Source organism: Amphibalanus amphitrite, unplaced genomic scaffold (genome assembly GCF_019059575.1).
Source record: "Amphibalanus amphitrite isolate SeventyFive unplaced genomic scaffold, NRLGWU_Aamphi_draft 001586F_arrow, whole genome shotgun sequence".
NCBI classification, from domain to species: Eukaryota; Metazoa; Arthropoda; class Thecostraca; order Balanomorpha; family Balanidae; genus Amphibalanus; species Amphibalanus amphitrite.
In genome coordinates, this window is record NW_024883079.1 from 1 (window position 1) to 19,706 (window position 19,706).

General features: G+C 48.5%; 1 protein-coding gene across 4 annotated transcripts in view; it reads right to left on the reverse strand.

Moving 5' to 3' along the window:
- Positions 1–881: 881 nt before the first annotated feature.
- The window catches only part of LOC122374006 (protein numb-like), a 70,578-nt gene continuing 51,753 nt past the window's right edge, over positions 882–19,706 (reverse strand). For all 4 annotated transcript variants that reach the window (XM_043352500.1, XM_043352499.1, XM_043352501.1 and 1 more), the window contains 4 exons: positions 14,542–14,775; positions 10,634–10,705; positions 8,418–8,495; positions 882–1,127 (listed from right to left, as the gene is read on the reverse strand). In XM_043352500.1, the coding sequence (XP_043208435.1) occupies positions 897–1,127; positions 8,418–8,495; positions 10,634–10,705; positions 14,542–14,775 (615 nt within the window). In that variant the 3' untranslated portion in view covers positions 882–896. The remainder of the gene's footprint in view (positions 1,128–8,417; positions 8,496–10,633; positions 10,706–14,541; positions 14,776–19,706) is intronic.

Genomic DNA, 19,706 nt, shown 5'->3' on the forward strand with positions numbered 1-19,706 from the left:
GATATAAAAAGTAGGGCTAAGGGAGGGCGAGTGATGACATAGGAGATCGTTATGGGGAAATGCTTAGAGCATCTCAGGATAAGGTCAACGCTACGACAAATAAACGGGGTAAAATAAAGAAACTTGGTGGTAGATGGCGGGATGAGAAACGACAAAGCTGAGTCGATGTGACGTACAAATAGGCCTGACGGACAAACAGCTGGTTAGAAAAGGCCACACGGAAGTGCGATATTGACCGGGACAGAGAGTTTGACCTCCTTGTAGTGATACTCCATGACCGAGCGGTGAAACAGAACGCGGACTGAATGTCCGAGTTCTCCGTACCGAGGTCAACTTCACATTCGGAAACTCCGCATGATACTGGACTGTGGACCGTGACCAATCAATTGATTAGGCAGAGCTGCAGGACAAGCCGTAGTTTCCCGTCCTCTGGACTTTCCATTCCACAGCTGCACGCCATTCGTCGACTAACCACTACCATTACAGCAGCTGCAAGTGCGGACAGACCCGCTCTTCCTTTCAGCGAATTCCATGGTCACTGGCGTTAGAACCGGGTGCATTAATCGACCTTGTCCCCAGTCACACAAGGCATTGTCATTTATCAAAGAGGAAACGCGCCACAGGTCGTAGTGCCGAGTTATGAACGGGCATTCAGTCTGCCCGTGGGCGCCCGTCCACCGTTCGCTCGATATATACAGCCGCCAATGCACCTTGCACATCCACACATAACGACCGCACACACGCAAACACAGAAATACACTGCGCACAGACATTCACCGTACAAGCTGGGCAGTTAGCCATCAATCTCCAAAGCAAGTACGAGCTACACGGAAACACAACATGATAATCACCAACCTAAGCGGATACAGGAATGAAAGGAATACACTTTGCCAGCCCTACTGGTCAGAATTCGGAGACAGAGAGAAACCAGAGGAACCCGACAGCAGGACGAAGAAGCAGGAAGGCTGATGAAGTATCGCTCTCACCGATTCTCTGATGGCCAGGAACGTGTGGCACATCCAGCGCCTGGTGGTGCCGTCACGGCAGATGTAGCTGAAGCCACGCTCGTGGTTCCTGTCCGGCGCGCAGAACGACACCTTCTCGATCGTCTGGTCCACGATCAGGTCCTGAGGAGAGGTCAGGTCAGGTCAGAACGACGCCTTTTGGATGGCTTGGTCCACAATCAGGTCTTGAGAGAGGTCAGGTCATATCAAAAGGTTGCTTGCTTTGAGAGCTCGGTGTATAATCGAGCACTGTTTGCGACAGGTCACTGATCAGATCAGGCTAATTGGAGCGGAGCATAGTGTTGCAATAACAGTAAACAGAACTGAGGAGACGACGAAAACCTAAGGCAAATGATGGTTATATTTTCATATACACCCTTCTTATCGCATATAGGGTACAAGCAGGGTGGTAAAAGGAACACCTGACGACAGTGTTGAAAGATTAACATAGCCCCGAATCTGAAAAGCTCGGGTACACTGAGAGTACAGTGAGCTCTAAATTTACCATCCGGTGTCCTGGTCACTTCTTACCATCGTCTATCATCGACCACGGCATCATCATCATTCATCATCGACTTCTTACCAGGGTTGTATACCAATCAAGTCGATTGAATTGATTGATTTGATTCAGCGCGTATTTTGAGTTGATTGGATTGAGTCGATTGACTTTTCGAGATGACTGGTTGACTGACTCGTTTGACTTTAGCGACTGGTTGACTGATTTGATTCCCGAAAATTAGAGTGACTCGTATGATTGAGTCGATTGAATGGAAAGTTGAAATAAGTTTTAGTTGACGAAAAATAATGACACCAATTGATGACATCAAAGATCACAAAACTACACTGAAAACTGCTTGTCATCACAACTGCAATATGGAGTACATGGCCAAATAAAGAACAGGGCCTAAACATGAACAGCCAACTTTGACTTTCAACTGCAATAACTGCTCCAATCCTGTGATAGAACCTGGCGATGCACCTACCTACCTTTCTGCACTCAGCAGGATTTTTTTTTTTAATCCAGATGATAAAGTGCAAGGCCCTATATACTAATAAAGTGTGATTAATTACTAATTCACATCTCCACATCTCCTCCCCCTACAAAAATAACTGAAACAAAAGCGCCGTTTTCGTCTCGCTAATTACGTTTACATTAATAGCTAATTTGCTGCATTGTTTAATTTGCAGCAGAACGTTTGTTGATCCTTTTCTCCTGAGAGCCTAGGCATAACATATTTAATATATTTCATTTTCCTTAAAATATTTTACCGAATATTATTAAGTGGTTTTACTTCAATTGAAATAATAATTAAAACGAAATTGGTGTTGCACAACCGATTTATTTTATGATGATCTACCATACTACATGATAATCAATGACGTCATCTTACCAAAAAATCAAAAGACGAAGAATAAGGATTTATAAAAGCTTAGCATACTTCTTGGCAAAACGTTTTCTTTGTTTTTTCGCAGTCGCACCAACGGCATTTAATTTTCCTTGTTCTTCTTCCTTTGTCCTTAAGGGTGCGATGTTAATGTTAAGTCAATGGGAGGTGAAAAACCGCAATATCTTGAAAACCGATAGAGATATTAGCCTCCAATTTGGCATGTACCTGCTCCATGGGTATACAAAGCCTACTTTGGACAAGTTGTTTGATTCCGTGCAATATTCACGTTGATATTGCACGATAAAGGTGGAAAAACTGAAAAGTTTGAGCCGAAATTCATTAAATGTCATTCAAACTAGGCGCAAAAAATGAATGGCACCCGCATCTCCTCAAAGTGGACAACAATTCTATGTACTCCGATTTTCCATTTTCTTTTTGCAATGTTGCAAAAAATGAAAGTTAAACTTTGCTCATCTTTCATTTTTTGTGTAAGGCATAAAACAAAAACCGGCTACATAGAAATGTGCACAGAACATTTCTTCACACGAAAATGAAGTTTACTTTTCAGAAATATCTGAACTGTGACTTGAATTAAGCCCGATTCATATCCACTTTTTGACGGTTTTGTTGGTTCAAGGGAGTGCCGCTAGATGTCGTATGGGTCTCCGCCTCGGTCCCTGCCGTTCCCCCATGTAATAAAACCCGCTAGTCGCGCCGACCGGCGGGGAGGGACTGTCAACACACGTGGTTTACGGTCTGGGGTTCCCGCGTGTGCCGGTGGCCGTGAAACTCTGCCGGAACAGAAGCGAACTCGGGGTTGTCGGAGGAAAATGCGGATGGTGGGTGGATTGAATGAGATTAGTGGATTTTATATAAGTAGTATATCGATACACAGGTTACCAACTAGTAACTACCAACCTTGGCGCCTATACTTTACCTTCTCCCCTAAATAAACAATCGTATTGCATGTGAACTGTGATGGCATGCTTGAATTTGATTGTGGCCAATCTGTCTATACGTCAGTAATATTACAATCGCATAGTACCTACTCTGAAGCTGCATTTGTATAGCGATCACAATTCACAACACGTCGGCAAATAATGTGGTATCGGTATATAGCAACCACATGGTGAAGCTCAAGACCAAGAAGGAGCAACCAGTACTTCTATGTATTGTAATACTCACGGAAAGTAATAAAACAGTGCATCAGTAGTTGCACATCAGCGATGCATCACACATAAATCCCCAGTATGGCGTCTGCTCTGCTGACACAGTGCAGAGGCGAAGCCATTGAAAACATACCAGTATAACCGGTACATAATATTGCATCCATGGCATGCATTGACATATTGCATTCGTACATGACACGAAACTGACACAGAACAAGGAGCACAAAATGAGATCGGCATGATGCTGAGCGAATGCTTCAGTTTTGACACGATTGCTGAAATTACCTTAGCTGATGCGTGGTGGACATCTGAGCCAATGATATGTTACATCAAAGTCTCATTCACTGTTGTGAGTCGCTCCCTTTTTTACCCGTTTTGCCATGATGGGATGAGTGACAAAAAAAGTTTCCGCTTGTTAGATGTGTGGCAGGGCTAGTCGCCTCATCCTGTATGTTTTTTTTTTCTTCGCGTCTTTGCCCTTGGGCTCCCTATACCTTGACCGCTCACGGAACGGCATGTGTCGTGCTTTGCGGGGATCTATCATTTCAGGCACGATGCACTCATCATAAAATGCCTTCACTTTTTCCAGTCTGTTTGCGATGAACGTTTCGTCAGCAGCTATGCGCTGACATGACGTTTCGTTTGCTGTCCAGACAAAAAAGTCACAGAACTTTGCACCAGTGCAAGCCAACTGGCACTGAACTTGGGTGTAATATTGGTGACTCTTTTTTTAGCTCAAGTTTGTCGTCAAGAAAAAAAAAACTAGTTAGTCCACTAGAAGACGCAGCTGCAGTCTTTCCAGTGAAGTGTTCTCTGCACTTTTGGGACATTTCACTTCTACTATGATGTGATGTCATCAGAAACGATTCCATCATGAGTGGCGGCCAAAAATGGATGCTTCGGGTGCACTACCAGCCCAACTGGTCTTTTCACTTCAGTGTTTGTTTGCTTTTCATATGCTTGTATAGCTAGCTCCTCGTTGACGCGGCCATACTGCAGAGCAGGTGTATCTAAATCTTTTGTTGTATCGTAAAGAAGTCTGTTCATGATGTTTTTGTTTGACGTTGAGTCTCGCATATTCGCTTTTTGGTGAAAGGTTGTCGCAGTGACGCGTTTGCGTCGCTCGCGGTGCCACTCTTCCTTGTCATCAGCAGTGTTCTCAGCGATTTGGGCACGCTCCACAGCAGTGCTTCGGCTGTCTAAGAACTCCTTTGTTTTGAGCTGATATTGCTGAATATCGCGGTCCTCTAAGTCGGGTGCTGCACAGCCGGGTCCGTAGTCCCCATCTGTCCCCGCGAGAGAACGCCGGACGTATCTGCTAACCCTTTTGGCCGGATCGTTGGGACGTTGGAGACGTTTCTTTTGAGCGACATTGACATTTTTTCATGATCTTTGTTGGACTTTTTTGATATTTTTGTTTGAAAACATCGATGTGCATCTGGCTGCCGGACTGGAAGGCTAAAGCTGCTGCGGCACAGCGGTCATGGTACGGGGACCCGCAGTTGCTACTGTACACGAACCCCAAGTCTAACCGTCTGTCCTGTCCAGTAACAACCGATAACATTGATATCGACTGCTGGTCCCTGTACAAGAGCAGCTGAGGTTTCCTGTGAGTACCCTCTGACAGCTTATCGTTGTTCCCTGTGAGGGTGCTGGGACAATTTACTCAGGGTCGCTATACAGTAGCAACTCCGGGTCCCTGTACCTACCCACGTTTGTGGTAGTGGTTTACCCGTTTACCGCCGAGGGTTTTTGCCACCTGCGACATCAAGTTTTCGGCTAGGTTGCTGGTAGCGTCGTACGTAAGCAACAAGACTTCTACTTTTGTTGGGGAGGGGAGGGGAGGGGGAGGAGGTAGAGCACTGGCAGTGGCACTGGAGAAGCAAGTTAAATTATCATCCCTTCCATAAGTATAGCAGCCGTTTGAAAAAAGGTGGATAGTAAGTAGGTATAGATATTTCTATGAAGTTCCCAAGGAACATATTACATGGTTGCAGTCCATAAAATGCAGCCTGCTATAAAAGCAAACAAGCCTACCAATGCCTCGTGTACCTATAGGTAAAATTGATATTTTGTAATATTTGTAGTTTGTACCTACCTATCCAGTCCAGAGTCTACTTGATATAATAAAGTTATGCGCATGGGGCTTAGCTTCAAACGACATCCTTTCAAATGAGAAATAGATGAAAAATGGAACACGAATCTTCCAGCTCATAGTCTGCTCCATTAAGATAAGATTGTGCGCATGGGGCTTAGCTTCAAATGAGAAAATAGATGCTGAACTTCCCGTTGTTGCCATGGTCTCGTTTAATTGCGTCAAAAAGTCTGACTTTTGTTGGCTTCAGGAGCAGTAGAAACCTTATTACAAGGCATATCGTTATATTCTTCATGTAAAATCAAACGTTTCGTCTCTGAACAAAGACATCATCAGTGAAGTTACACACAACAGTACATATTATGAGAAAATAAGCAATCAGGCGACATAACAAGAGCAACACAGTATCGCACATAAAATCATGCATAACATAAACGTTTCATCGTTACCTAGGGGTCCTTGATGAAACATGAAACGTTTATGATATGCATGATTTTATGTGCGATACTGTGTTGCTCTTGTTATGTCGCCTGATTGCTTATTTTCTCATAATATGTACTGTTGTGTGTAACTTCACTGATGATGTCTTTGTTCAGAGACGAAACGTTTGATTTTACATGAAGAATATAACGATATGCCTTGTAATAAGGTTTCTACTGCTCCTGAAGCCAACAAAATTCCCGTTGTTGTTACGGAGCGAGCGAAGCAAGCGAAGTCTTTTCAATATAACGGATAAATCTCAGTAAGAGCGGCCCGGCCCGACCCGGCCCGGGCTGTAACGCTTTTGAAAGGCTAAAAAAAAAACTCAGCAACCGCTGGGCCGATTTACTTGCGGTAATTTTTGTAGGGTAGCTTGATTCCATCTACCAAGTATTTGACTTCTTTCGATGCATGTGGGTGACCCCCTATGCACGTGCCACGTGCAAAACGAAGAGGAGTCATTTTTGTAACGATTGCAATATCTCGGTAGTTACTGGGCCGATTGGCTGAAACTTTGCATGTAGGTAAGCAGTAGGCACCCACTAGGCAATGCATTTTCATGTCCCACAGTTCATGTGGGGTGCTGCTGCACGTGCGGACGTGCAGCGGTCGATTCCAGATCTCGAGAACGGCTGGACCGATTGCGCTCAGATTTGGTTAGCGGTTAGGGATCCGTTAGTAGGGTGCCGTGCAAAAGTCAGTTGGGACCCATTTTGCACGTGCGCACGTGCAGGGTGCCGCTTCTAGATCTCGAGAACGGCTGAGTCGATTGCGCTCAAATATGGCACATTGCTAGAAACCGGTTAGTAGAGTACCGTGCACAAGTCAGTTGGAGGTACCCCCTCACAATTTCCCACGTGCAAGGCCCACCCTCTCGCTCGCTCCGTTTGTCGTCCTATAAGGCGTTTTACTGGTAGTATGTGTAGCAATGTGAATCTAGCACTGCATTTCACTAAAACAATGCCGTCAGGTCAATCATGTGAGGATATCAGACGCATTCTTGTGACTAGAGCTGCGGCAGACTCAATATTCGATAACATGTATCCATATCAAATAATCAGTTTCGTTCTAACTGGGTAGGACGTACCTACACCAGGCTAAGGACGGCGCCGGGAAGGCCTGTCGAGAGACGTGTTCCTTCCGCGCGGTGTTTACACACCATGATCTCCCTCAGTCGGCGCCGCCCGCCGCGCCGGCGCAGTAACCAAACGTCGTTATCGTAAGGGCCGTGAAATGAGGAGGGGGAGAAGGTCATTAACGTGGGAAAAAAGCGCTCTACCCTGGTGACATCTACTGGCTGAGAATCAGAGTAGTAGTGCTCGGACACCAACGCTGAGCGGAGCCACCTCCGAAGTTAACGCACCCTTAACTTATCCTGTGGTTCCAGAGTCCCTGTCCTTTCCGTTTCCTTTTAAATATATTTTTAATGCTCATCCCTATCCCCCAGTCCTAACAGTTTCAAATTGTATTGCAATAAAATGTTTTGAATTCTTCACATATAACCTATCTACCTTCGTTGGTACTGTTGGTAGCCAAGTGACACATCTAGGCAGGTAAGTAGGTACCTACCTGCTTTCCTGCTGTCTTCATAAAGCATACCTAATGAAGTTGTCAAATTTATAGCACATTTTCAACACTTTCATATCAATATGGTGTCAGTGTGGCATGTAACCTAGCTAGGTTCATTATGTTCAGGGTTCAATTCAGAAGAGCTCCGCATAACTCACATAAGAGACAGACGGGGGCTTTACATGAGGTAGATGGCCTGATGACTTAGCTGGAATATGGCCAAAATTAAACTGACAACTTTTAGGTGAAAGGTGGTGATTTGGGTTAAGGGGCGTTTGTTGAAGTCAACTACTGGGTTATTTTGCACCCATTAAATGAAACTTCTGCTCCAATTCTACCCATTGAACCTCAATATCATGATCCACCTGTCCATCACTAGGTATCCTTCCTTATTACATAGAAACTTTGAATGGCATGGCAATTTATAATTTTAAATGACAATATTTTTGTTTCTTCTGTAGGTAGGTAGGTAGGTAGGTAGGTACACCAGACTGCTATGGACACTTTTCCAAGTTGGTGGGGCAAAAAACCTAATGTATATCTTGGTTTGAGTCGTTTGATTGAGTTGATTGATTCCTTTCATTGTCGCGTTTGAGTCGATTGAATCAATTCCTGAAAACTGCTCTGACTTGATTGATTTGATTGGTTTCCCAAATTTGTCGTGATTGAATTGATTGCTATTGATTGAGTCGTATACAACCCTGCTTCTTACCTTGGTCTCATCATCGACCACACGCAGGCCGTCTCCGGAGACATACAGAATGCCGCGGAGAGGACGCCGCCGCTGCGACTGGGGACAGAGACGGCCGGAGGTCAAACGCAGGTCACATGGGGTCAAGGGAGAGTGGTTACAAATTGAGGCAAACACTCAGCTGAGCGAGATAGCAGAGGAGAGAACAATTAGTCGTGTTGAGTGTGCTAGCTATAGGCACGTCACGATAAAGAGAATGATCAGAGGGCAAATGGAGTTCGACTCAATGTTGCATACACAATAGCCTGCCACAAACATTAACAATAGTGGTTAGCAATTTAGCTGGTTTCAATACGGATTACGGTGTCGACACGAATTTCCAGATCCCTTCATCTTATTTCCAGAGCAAGATGAAGGGATTAAGTGGAGCTTGGAAAGTTCCAACACATGGAGCGTTCATTGAAATTAACAGCTCCCTCCAATGCAAGGAACAAAATGATTCAATCTCAGTTGTCATTTCAGGCAGCAAACTTTCCAATGGAATGCTCAAAGTGGTTTAACATCAGTTGTCATCCCAAGAGTTCAACTTCCATATTGGGAAGTTCGAACTTAGAGTGGTGAGTTTCCAAGATCGGTCGAACCTTGCCACTTAGTCCGGAATCAAAGTAGGACGAGTGTTCATCATTCTCTGACGTTTCATTTCAACTTTGCCAGCGCACACAATTTCATCTGGTAGTGTGCATCGAGATCATCAATTAACAATGGGCTTTGTAGGAACAGATTAGCGCATAGCAAAACAATAAATTGTGATCGGACAATTGAACGATATACAGGCGTAAAAGCAGCATCATATGAACTAAAAATACCTACATCCCTCATCAATATCGACCCCAACCGAATGGTTCCGTTTATTAGGCCGAAACTATCTATTCCACCCTAATGCCTTCGGCACCAGCCATCTCTATTCGAAGCGCGCCATCATTCCAAGGTCACAGCCACTCATAACCGCACGCCATCGACCGGCTGTGACTCATCAGGCCGTCATCATCGGTCGCTGGAGTTCTTTTCTGCCAGCACCTACTCGCCAGCCCGTCGGTGCATATCACGCCTCGATCAGTTAGAACCAGGAGGTGACTCACTGCGATCACCTCCGTGTAGAGTCCAGCAAACAAATCTGACCAGTCTGTCACTGCCAGCGGCGACAAAAGCCGGATGGCACAGGTGACGTCACCAGGAATTCACCGCGTGACGTCATATGAGTCTATTGATGTCGCAAATACCTACGCAGTGGCGCCGGTACGAAGAATGTTTAATTAAAATGTTGACTGGGTGTCAGGCTCGGAATGGCGTGCAGCCGCGTGGATGGGTCGTTCGAGCAGCAAAGAAGCGTTATTGGATGTCACCGCAGCTAATGGGTTCCATATAGACGCGCTCAAAGCCAGATTTCATCCTACCTTTTCTACCCATTCCTCGTTAGAAAGATTCAAATGTCAATCTAAAATAGCTGACACGACCAAACGAGGACTGCTCTCCCCGGCGAAATGACTCGGTTAAATATATAGGATGCGTCCTGCAAAATATGAAACGTTATCAGTAGGCGTATGAGGGCTCAGTAGGCGTATCAGTAGGCGTTTAAAAATATAATTTCACCTAGTCCGGCTCGTCCATTTTAGCTGCGAACGTATATCACCTTTTGATGCTTTATGAGACTTTGTCGCCGACCCAGCTTTGTTCATAATACCACCCTGAGGCACCGAGAGGGCAGACCTAATCCTCCCCTTCCCCACCCCCCTGGGGAGGGGGACAGACTGATGGCGCCAGACCTCAGCCGTCTAGGAATTCCGCTCGATTCCCGCTGCAGTACAGATCCATTCCCGGGGCTCAATTTCGGGACACAACGCCCGCCCATCTGCCGGAGCCCGGGCGTGGCTTTGGGCGTGTGCGAGGCTTCAGGACACCTCATGTAGAACTATTCATGGAAAATTGAGTTTCTTTCCAGAAGTCTGGAGCACAGCAGCCCAACAAAAAAAAAAACTCGGCGTATCCAAGACAAGACACGGCAAGACGACATACTGAGAAGTGACCAAACATAACATTTGTGTGTTTATTGCAGCTTCACTGCATGTTTCACCGCGTGCCGATTGCAGTCGTTCATTTGGCTCACGAAATAAAATATACCTAAAGGTCCTCCCCCGCTCCTACCGGTAAACCCGCACGCTGAAGTCGATTCCACTTACCCGGACCAGCTTGAGGGCATCCTCGCAGACCTGCATGCCACGTGACTCGTACACCTGCACGCAGCCCAGGTACTGCAACAGAGGACAGACATCAACTGTTAGTCACGTGATCTGTGAGCCCAGTCACACACAGCCTGGGCACTACAACAGACACAACAGACACCTGCACAGTGCACAGTCCAATGCATACTGCAACAGAGGATAAGCACCGCCTTCCATGCCACGTGACAGTGAGAGCTCTGGGCCATTAGCCTGAGCTACAACCCACGTGCTGGTCTGCGGAGGCCTGGACCGGGAGTCTGGACCGTAGCGGGTCGGGGTCGAGAGGGGGGGCAGGAGGCGATCGTTCCACCGCACAGTGGGCCAGGCGCATCAAAAAAGCGGAATTAAGTCGAAAATCCACTTCGGTGAAATTCCTGTAATTATGGGATAGAGTATTGTAAAAATGTCCAAAGTTTCCGAATATGCAAGTTTCCTTTCCCCAATGTCAAGGCAGATAATGCTATAACGTCGCAAAGTAGGACTTACCGACTGGAGATGGAAATGACTGCTGTGTACCATATTCCGTTCCCCCGATTCAAAAGCTCTCAGCGTAAAATCATTAAAGTTATTCCGTACAAAATAGCTTTAAAAAAACAGCCGGTATTTCTGCGCATGTTTCTCGTACTCAAGTTCCTGGGAACTATTTCATGCTTACTAGTAGCGGTGGGGTTTACAGTGCCTGTTCGGAACCGTGGTAGTGCAACGACGCAATGAATTTATATAAGGATATAAAGAAAACGTCACCGAACAACACGAAGATATTTGCTGCCTGACTTTTCTCAAGGTGTATAGCTTGCTGCCCAATGCAAATATTTTGCGCATTTTTGCGCGAAATGGACAAATAAGGGTTTAACCCTCGCCGGCATAGGCCGTTTTGCATCCCTCGACGGCACCGGGGGATGCGACCCTCCTCGCGTTTGGCCCCTAATTGAGCTAGAGCCTCGCGGAAAAAACCATCGTGTAGGTCGTCACGAGACGAAGCCAACGGTACCCGGGTTTAAGGTCATAGGTCAAATGGTGACCTCTGAGGTCAGGTCAATGGCCGAAAGTCGGGACGTGTTAGAACGTCGTATAGTGTGGCTGCTAAGGGGTTTTTCGGGATGCTGATCACGAATATCATGTTAGTTTTGATCACAGATGATGTCTTCATGCATTTAGGCCAGGTCGGGTCAGCTCAGGTCAGGTCAACCAGTATGGGTCCTGCCGGGTATTCGTAGTGGGTGTCAACCCGCCTCTGACAGCTTCGTAACATGTTACGAAGGCACCAAAACTACTTCGTAAATGTTCAAATGGTTCCTAAATTCGAATTCAGTTCCAAAAACTAGCCCAGAAACATGTAAAACTCGAAAAAGTGAACCGAGGTCATCGAAGGTCAATGACCTGACCTGACCTTCAGGTGACCCTTAGTCCCTTACACCCACCGTAATGCATGGGACCAACATCATATCACATGTTTGAACGCTTGAAACCACGAAAAGACTGCAAACGCGCGGCCAATGCGGCATAGTGCCCGCCTGTCCCAGGCATATGTGCAGCGCAGAAATTAAATAATGACGTCATAGGTCAGTGACCTAGCGTAACCAATCAAATTTGAAAATGGATATCGGATTCGGCTTTAGCATGATATTTTACCCTGTAACGAATCATTTTTGGCACCGCAGCTGTGCTCATTGATTTAATTCCGCTTTTTTGAAGCGCCTGGCCCACTGTGCACCGTACCTGGCAGCCTGACGCACCGGCCACCGCTCGGAAAGTTTACTCGGGTCTGAACAATGGCTGCGGCCGGTGCCACCGGACCCCAGAGAGTTCCACCCGATACGGGACGCACGTAACTCGGTAGCACGACACGGACGGAACGACACGCGAGTTGGGCTCGTGACACTACCACCACTGACTCTGGCACCGACACCGAGAAGCTGCTACTGGTGACACCTTTAAGACTAAAACCGGCACCGCGTACATGGCAGACGGTAAGCAGGGACGCAGCACACAAGCACAGGGACAAATCAGACCGGCATAGCACAGAGACACAGTCACACGACTCAGTCACATAGACAGCGTCCATCAAAGCGTCGCAGTCACTGCCAACGCGCTGCAATCTGGCGTCAACAAATATCACGGTAATATATCCGCACCTCCAGCCTCAAATAATACCTATCCGTGATATTCACTGTTCCGAAAACTCGAAACGCGACCCCGTACAGTGTGGGCACAGTTCAGTGTAGCAATTCAGTGCAGCTATACACGTGCCAACCATGAGGCCAGCGCGCGGGCGGAGTACCTACCATTTGGGTCAGGCCGAACAAAGGCTCGTGTAACAGAGTCGCGAGGGCTCGCCTGCAGGTTGGGCCCGACCCACCCCACTGGGACATTACCCCACTCCATTCTTGGAGCGAGATCAGCTGATAGGTCAGTGGCGCCCGGCACGCTAGGAAAACCTGGGGTATGAGGAGGGACACGGGCCACAGTGACAGACGACAGTGGCCACAGAGGCCGGGTCGATGTAAAGGGGAGACGGAGTGCATGCGACGAGACTTTGTAAATGCGAGGAAAACAGGTAAAAGAGAATCAGAGAAGGGCCAAAAAGTGGGGTAACATTGACAGGAACAGGGTGATAGATATGTAAGAGGATGTTAATGTTAGGCATGCGGGCTACACGTGATTCAAAAAACGTACTCGCAACGCATTCAGCGCACTACAAATTATTCAGCAAATCGTTTCAGTACAATATACGGCACAGTTCACAAGAATGACGCCACAACATATCAAGAAACCAGAGAAAATAAATACAACTAATGCATCGTTTTCCACAAACTATTATAATCCCTTTGTATACGAGAGCAAAACACAAAACGTTCCATCACCGTAATCCGCTGCACCGGTTGCCCTTGTACCCAACTAGCAAGAATCGGGTTCTCACTTTTCTTCGGAGTCCTATTTATGGAAAACCAGTTCCGTGACCTGATCAGAACCCATCGATCACATATAGCGGTGGCTGGCTCACGGGGCGGCTACCGACAGGTACCTAAATAAGGCGGTGTGTCACTGTCTCACCAGTCTCGTTGCCACGCTGCCAATCGAACGTTTAGTGGAGTCTCATGCCTAGCTAGCCGCCCATCGAAAGGTGAGCAGTCCCACCAGTCATTAACCAAAAACAAGAGGTGCTCTTCCTCACCCGCCACCCACCAAAGGACGAGTGGTAAGTCTCACCTCTCGTCAACTATCCACCACAACAGAACAGCACAGCTCAGCTGCTCAGGGGCGTATCACCCGCGGTGCGGATCGTAGCGGTAGGATCAGGAGCGGGTCACACCACACGCCTGACCGCACAAACAACCGGAGGCGAGCGGTCACACACAGACACACAAACAGGACCGTATCGCACGGCGTGCTGATAGCGGGAACGAGGCCACTGTGCCGACAGGAGGTTATGGGACCCCACGGGGAAGCCACCGGACGGTGTTGTGGGCAGCCTGCGGGTCTTCCTGCGGTTAGGAGGCGCCGGATAAGTGCGCTCCAAATGCGATAAACAGGGAACTGTAGAACAGGGTAAATACGAAATGCGAGGAAATACGGGCACCACGATGCCATACAAGCCACCGAACATCTGTTAGGGCGAGCTAGGGAAGCACCAAAACTAACTGATAGGTCGATCGTCCATTCCCATAGTCACCTGTTCACACTCTTAAATTTCACTTAGATCGGCGCCGCCACATCTCATTTTCTCGTCTTTAATAATTCCATCCCACCCCACCCTCTCTTTGTCCTCCCATCCACTCTGTCTTTGACCTCCCGACCGATCTTTCTGTCCACGCATCACATCCCTTCTCTCCCCCTACCCCATCCCACCACGTCTCCACCCTCACCTTGACGTGGAAGGAGCAGGTGCCGGCGCGCACTGCCGCCTCGTCTGCCTGCCACTGGTGTGGCCGCGACGACTCGGAGCTCCGCGGCTCCTTCTTGCGCCGGAAACTGTCGCGCAGCGATCGCCGCAGCCGGTCCATTCTGCGGTGCTGTCGCTGTTCTTCGGACTCAGCTGCACCTGATCCCGAGCCGCCGCCTCCGCCGCCAGAGCCGCCGGGCGCGTCAAGGCGCTCTGCCTGTAACGAGAGAGGAGAGTTAGATGGTGGCGAATAGGCGGCCGGTGGCAGTGCTGAGGTGATGTAGTAAAATCATCTATTGAGCTAGCAGTTATCACTGTATGCACGGAGAGAGACGTTTGAAAGGGACAGTTTATGTTGGTCATGGCCGCTGTGTTGAAATACGGACCTGGGGCGATGTTGGTCATGCACGCAGACGCCATGTTTGAACCTCAGTGGGATGTTTGCATGACTGGATACATGACAAGGTGAGGCAACACCCAAGCGGTAGACAGCCCGACGAAGAACTCAACCTCCATCCGACACAGGCGGTGAGCTTCTTGCGAGCTCCACCAAACGATCTTCCGTTCGAACACCTCAGCACGTTTCAGCACTTGGACAGGTGTCAGTGGTGAGCAAAAACGTGACGAGACCAGCCGTCCGCCCACCGCTCCCCTCCATTCTCCGACAGCGGACGGTACTTCCTGCGAGCGGTACCTCCTGCCGAGCGACTGGGAACAACACTTCGCCGTCCCAGTGAGCGGCCGCGGGCTACGAGCTGCGCGCTCCACTGAGTCGCGGCGGAGGCCGACTGAACGACCTCGCTGCTGACACAATGCACCGCACGATCGAATGCCGCGGCACAAGTGAGATGCAGCTGAGAGAGTGGGGCAGAGAAAAGGCGCATACAGGGTAAGCAGCGACGGACGAAGCGAAACAGCGGAGGAAGCAGTAAAGACAGCGGGCGGAGGTGCCTGATAGCGACAGAACCTCCATCGCCAAATCCCGCACTAATCTCGTGACACGCCGCGCGCCTCAGGTGGGCGGAGGCGAGGGATGGAGCTGCACGAGCCGCCTGTTGCATCGTGCACTGAGTACGCCCGAGTGCACAGTGCACACGGCGGCCCCGGCACGATACAGGGTCACACCGTGCCTCTTCTCCGCCCGACAGGCGCGGCAGAGGCGGGTGATGACGTCAGCAGCCGCAGGTGGATGGAATCACGTGATGCATCGAGAAAAACAGGAGATAGAAGCAGGTGTTGAATACTAAATACAGATGCATCATATTTTCCAATGCGCAACATTACATTTGAAAAAGAAAACAGCACGCACTGTGCTAACTATACCGGTTGAATGACAGTTGAGTAGGCAATAGGCATGCCTGTTATGTTCAGCAGCGAAACCAGACGATCCGTTATTCCTTTTTATGAATGTGCTTTGTAAGAGATTAATCAAGCAGCTTCGTTAACGTCATTACAACTGCGCCTGCAGCCTCAACAGCCCGCTAGAACTGGTTACATTGTTACAGCACCGGCTAACACCATGTTTGACAAGCTCAAACCGAGCCGAACCACGCGTTCCAGAAAACCTACCACGACAGCTTTTTCAGCTGCGGTCGTTTGGAGTCCAGACCGATGTCCTGAAATAGCTTAAATTGAGCGAGTGAATTGGAATTTATTTGCCTTTGGACAACGTGTCTCGAACACGCTCGTTAGCTTTTCCCTGAATCATCCAGCCAGAAATTCAGAGGAGCCTTTCTTAGACCGTTTTCCCGAGACACACAGACGGGTGCACTTCAAGGAACGGCTGAGATTCTTCAGCTGACTCAAGTGTAGCCGCCCATCTCACGGTCCAACAATGATTGTAACGCGGCATCATTTAGAGTCACCATTAGAGTGGAAACGCGCCAGAGGAGTACCCACGACAGAATACAGAATACGGCAACAGAACACAGCGGCACTGGAGGAAACACACTGACGAATGTTTCCTACAATACGACGATGAAAACATTCGGTAAGGAGCATCCCTAAAGGGATGCTCCTTACTCCTTAAAGGGAAGGGATACTGTGTCTGGCAGCTCCCGCTCTGCTCCGTTCCTAAGGGCGAGAACGAAAGTAGCATAACATTAAATTAAAAGCCAGAGGGCTTGGCAAAGACAGCCTGAAATCTGAATCACTTAGTGGTACAGGATGTATCAGCCATTTGTTGCTCGATGGCGCTAAACAATACCATTTCTTCCTTTCAGCGAGCTTCGCCCAATCTCGTTCACCCTTTTCAGCTTCCATGTGGCACGCGTTCCATCATAAATCCGGAGCTTCTACCATATCCCCCCCCCCCCCACGTCTTCCCTCCGGAATTCCAATCCATCAGGCATTGGACCCGCGGGTCGTCCAGATTATTGCTAGGAAGTGGCGCTAGGTCCCCGCCGGCTGTCTCTGCGCCTTCCCTGGGGCCAGTGATTGGGAGTGGATAACGCCCACCTCGGAGCGTCTCCAGACAGCGAACGTAGCCTGCTGTGTGATTACGGAGCAAGATGGTCTACAAACGGGAAGGGGTGAATGAGCTGCGAGCTGTTGAGCGTGCTCAAATGGGGTCATGATGTCTCATAAGAAAAGCATCAACTAGGAAAGAGACGGCCAAAATGCAAGGAATAAGAAGAAGAGGGGAAAGGAAGAAAAAGGATTGTAGCCTGACGGGGTGAAAATAAATAACACAGATACAAAATATAAATACCAGGTACAAAACGGCAGTTCATCTAGCCACGATAATCCTAGCCACGACAATCCATCTCCCCAGGTCGCGCTGACCGGATCCGGGAGCCGGCTGCATGGCCAGCGCTGCAGACGGCTGCTGATGAGCTCATCCCTTGATCCGTCACTGCACCGCCGGGCAGCCGGGACGCCCCAAATAGTCTCCAGCCGGCGGGCCGGGTCATTCCCGAACTGCGGTAGCTAGGGCGCCCGGACCCGGACCGGACTCGGAGCCGGAGCTGGCCCGGAGCTGTGGCCTCGGTGGCTATTCAATACTGCATCATCGACCGACCGACCGCCGGCCGGCCGGCTGAGCCGTGGTGGTCTGCCTGCCCAGCGTGGTCCGGTGACAGGCACTGTGCAGTGTGCACTGTGTCACGCAGAGACATGATTGGTCGCGGAACATGGGAGCGGGCACCCAGCAAGTAAAAGTGTCCCATGAGCTCCTCCAGAGGGGACGCCAGGTAAAGGATGACTTTCACGAATGGTTGGGGATGAAGAACGAGTTGTAACATTCTGAGAATCTTCATTAGGTGCGATGATAGTAATGTTTTCTGACAGCCCAGGGCCGAGGCAATAAACACAATATACCAATGACAAAAAAAAATAACTTAGGTACTGCGAATACTGAGTAGTCACTAAGCCAGATATAATGCCGTTGAGTGTGGAACTTAAATCCAGTAAGGACTGGCTCAGGGCTCGATCCTCCCGCCAGTGCTGACGAAGAAAGATTGGATGAGTTGAGTGGGGAGCTAAGCGCCTGAGGCACAATCTCGAGCCCAGAGCCACTGCAGAGGGGCCGGACTAACCCGATTACACCAAGTGAGAGACGAGTTACCAGATAATCCAATCGTGAGGCTCGCCCCGTGCTAAACCGATCTATACAGAACCGAGTTCAACAGACCATAATGAAGCCTGATGGAATAACAGTAATGTGGTTAAATTTACAATGAGTTTAGACTGAAGCCAGCTTCGTGATTATAAATCCATGAAATCCATGTTCAGACAGAGCGTATTACCCAAGTTCATGGGCGTCTCCGCAGGCGTGCGAGACAACGCCTCCGAAACCCTTCCATTGTCCCAAGTTCGTCTCACTCACTATGCACAGGCAGCAGCTCTCACCGCTGTTTCAAGCTATCCAATCTCGAGAAGGTACAATAGCTACTCGGCGAACTTCCGAGCGTCCCCAGAGAAAGCCCATCGACCTCGGCAATCTCATGTCCGAGCCGATGACACTGCAATGCGGCGTACACAGCTAGTCGCCCAAAAGTTCACTTTGTCCAGATTGCAGAAGACTCTGAGAAGGTCGAAGTTTACATAATGGTGCCCGTGAAATGTCACGACATCATGGAGCTGAATTACGTCCCAGCGGAGGAAGTTAGGCTTTGATTGTTGTTGGTTCTATAAATCAAGGTGAGGATGGCGAAGTTGGAATGTATACCTCGCCACGTCTTCTGATGCGTTGGATAATGCAGGTGAAGTATTATATCGTAGGAGTTCTCAGCAAACATCGCATATCTTACGATTTACCATTTCAGATGAGCGTGAAAATGACAAAAGGCTTCCTGATACGAACTTGTACCATTACTCTAACCATAGATAACATGAATCTATGCTCGAACTTCATATTTTAACGTATTGTTCGAGATTTCAAACGACTTCAGCCTATGACAAAGAGACAAAGCCTTTGAACGGTCAGCCCCCTCAGCGATTCCGAGAATCTCGCGAGCCTGCGGCTCCATGGAATCATGCGCCAGTTCCAACCTATCACATGACTGCAGCTACCGGCTGTATGTATGATGGCGGGATGCAGGATTTGGCCACAGGTCGAGCACTGATGTAGCAGTGGACACCGTCGCTGCAAGGAACCATCCGAGGCAGTGACAGAGGCGACAATGACAGAGGTGACAGTGACATATGAACAGACGTGACGGTGACAGAATGTGACTGTCGGCATTGTCTGTCCGGCTGCAGGATGCCGGTGGTAGATATGTGCGGACAAGGGGAACTCGGGAAAATATTCTGAATATAGGCCTCAAGAGTTGAGTCAGTTCCGATGCCTTGAACTGGCGACGCACGATTTCCGCCATGGTAAGTACCTACCAAGTCCCTGTCAGGCACCAGCCACGGACTCAGATACCATGTCTTGTCGGTCAGATGGACAATGAAAGTCTTAATCCGGTACAAAGACATGAACAGGGTCATTAAGTGGGTTCGATAACACAGACGATGACCTTGGGGTCGGTAGTCATCAGGTTAATCGATTAAAGGGACTATCCCACATTCTAAAATGTTGTTAAAACCAGTTAAATTGTGCCCGACTTTATAGATTGGATGACCAGGAACACGGTTCTGGCATTTATTTTTCATTAAACATCTTAGGCTTCCCATATTCCAAACACAAACTTTCAAATATGTGAC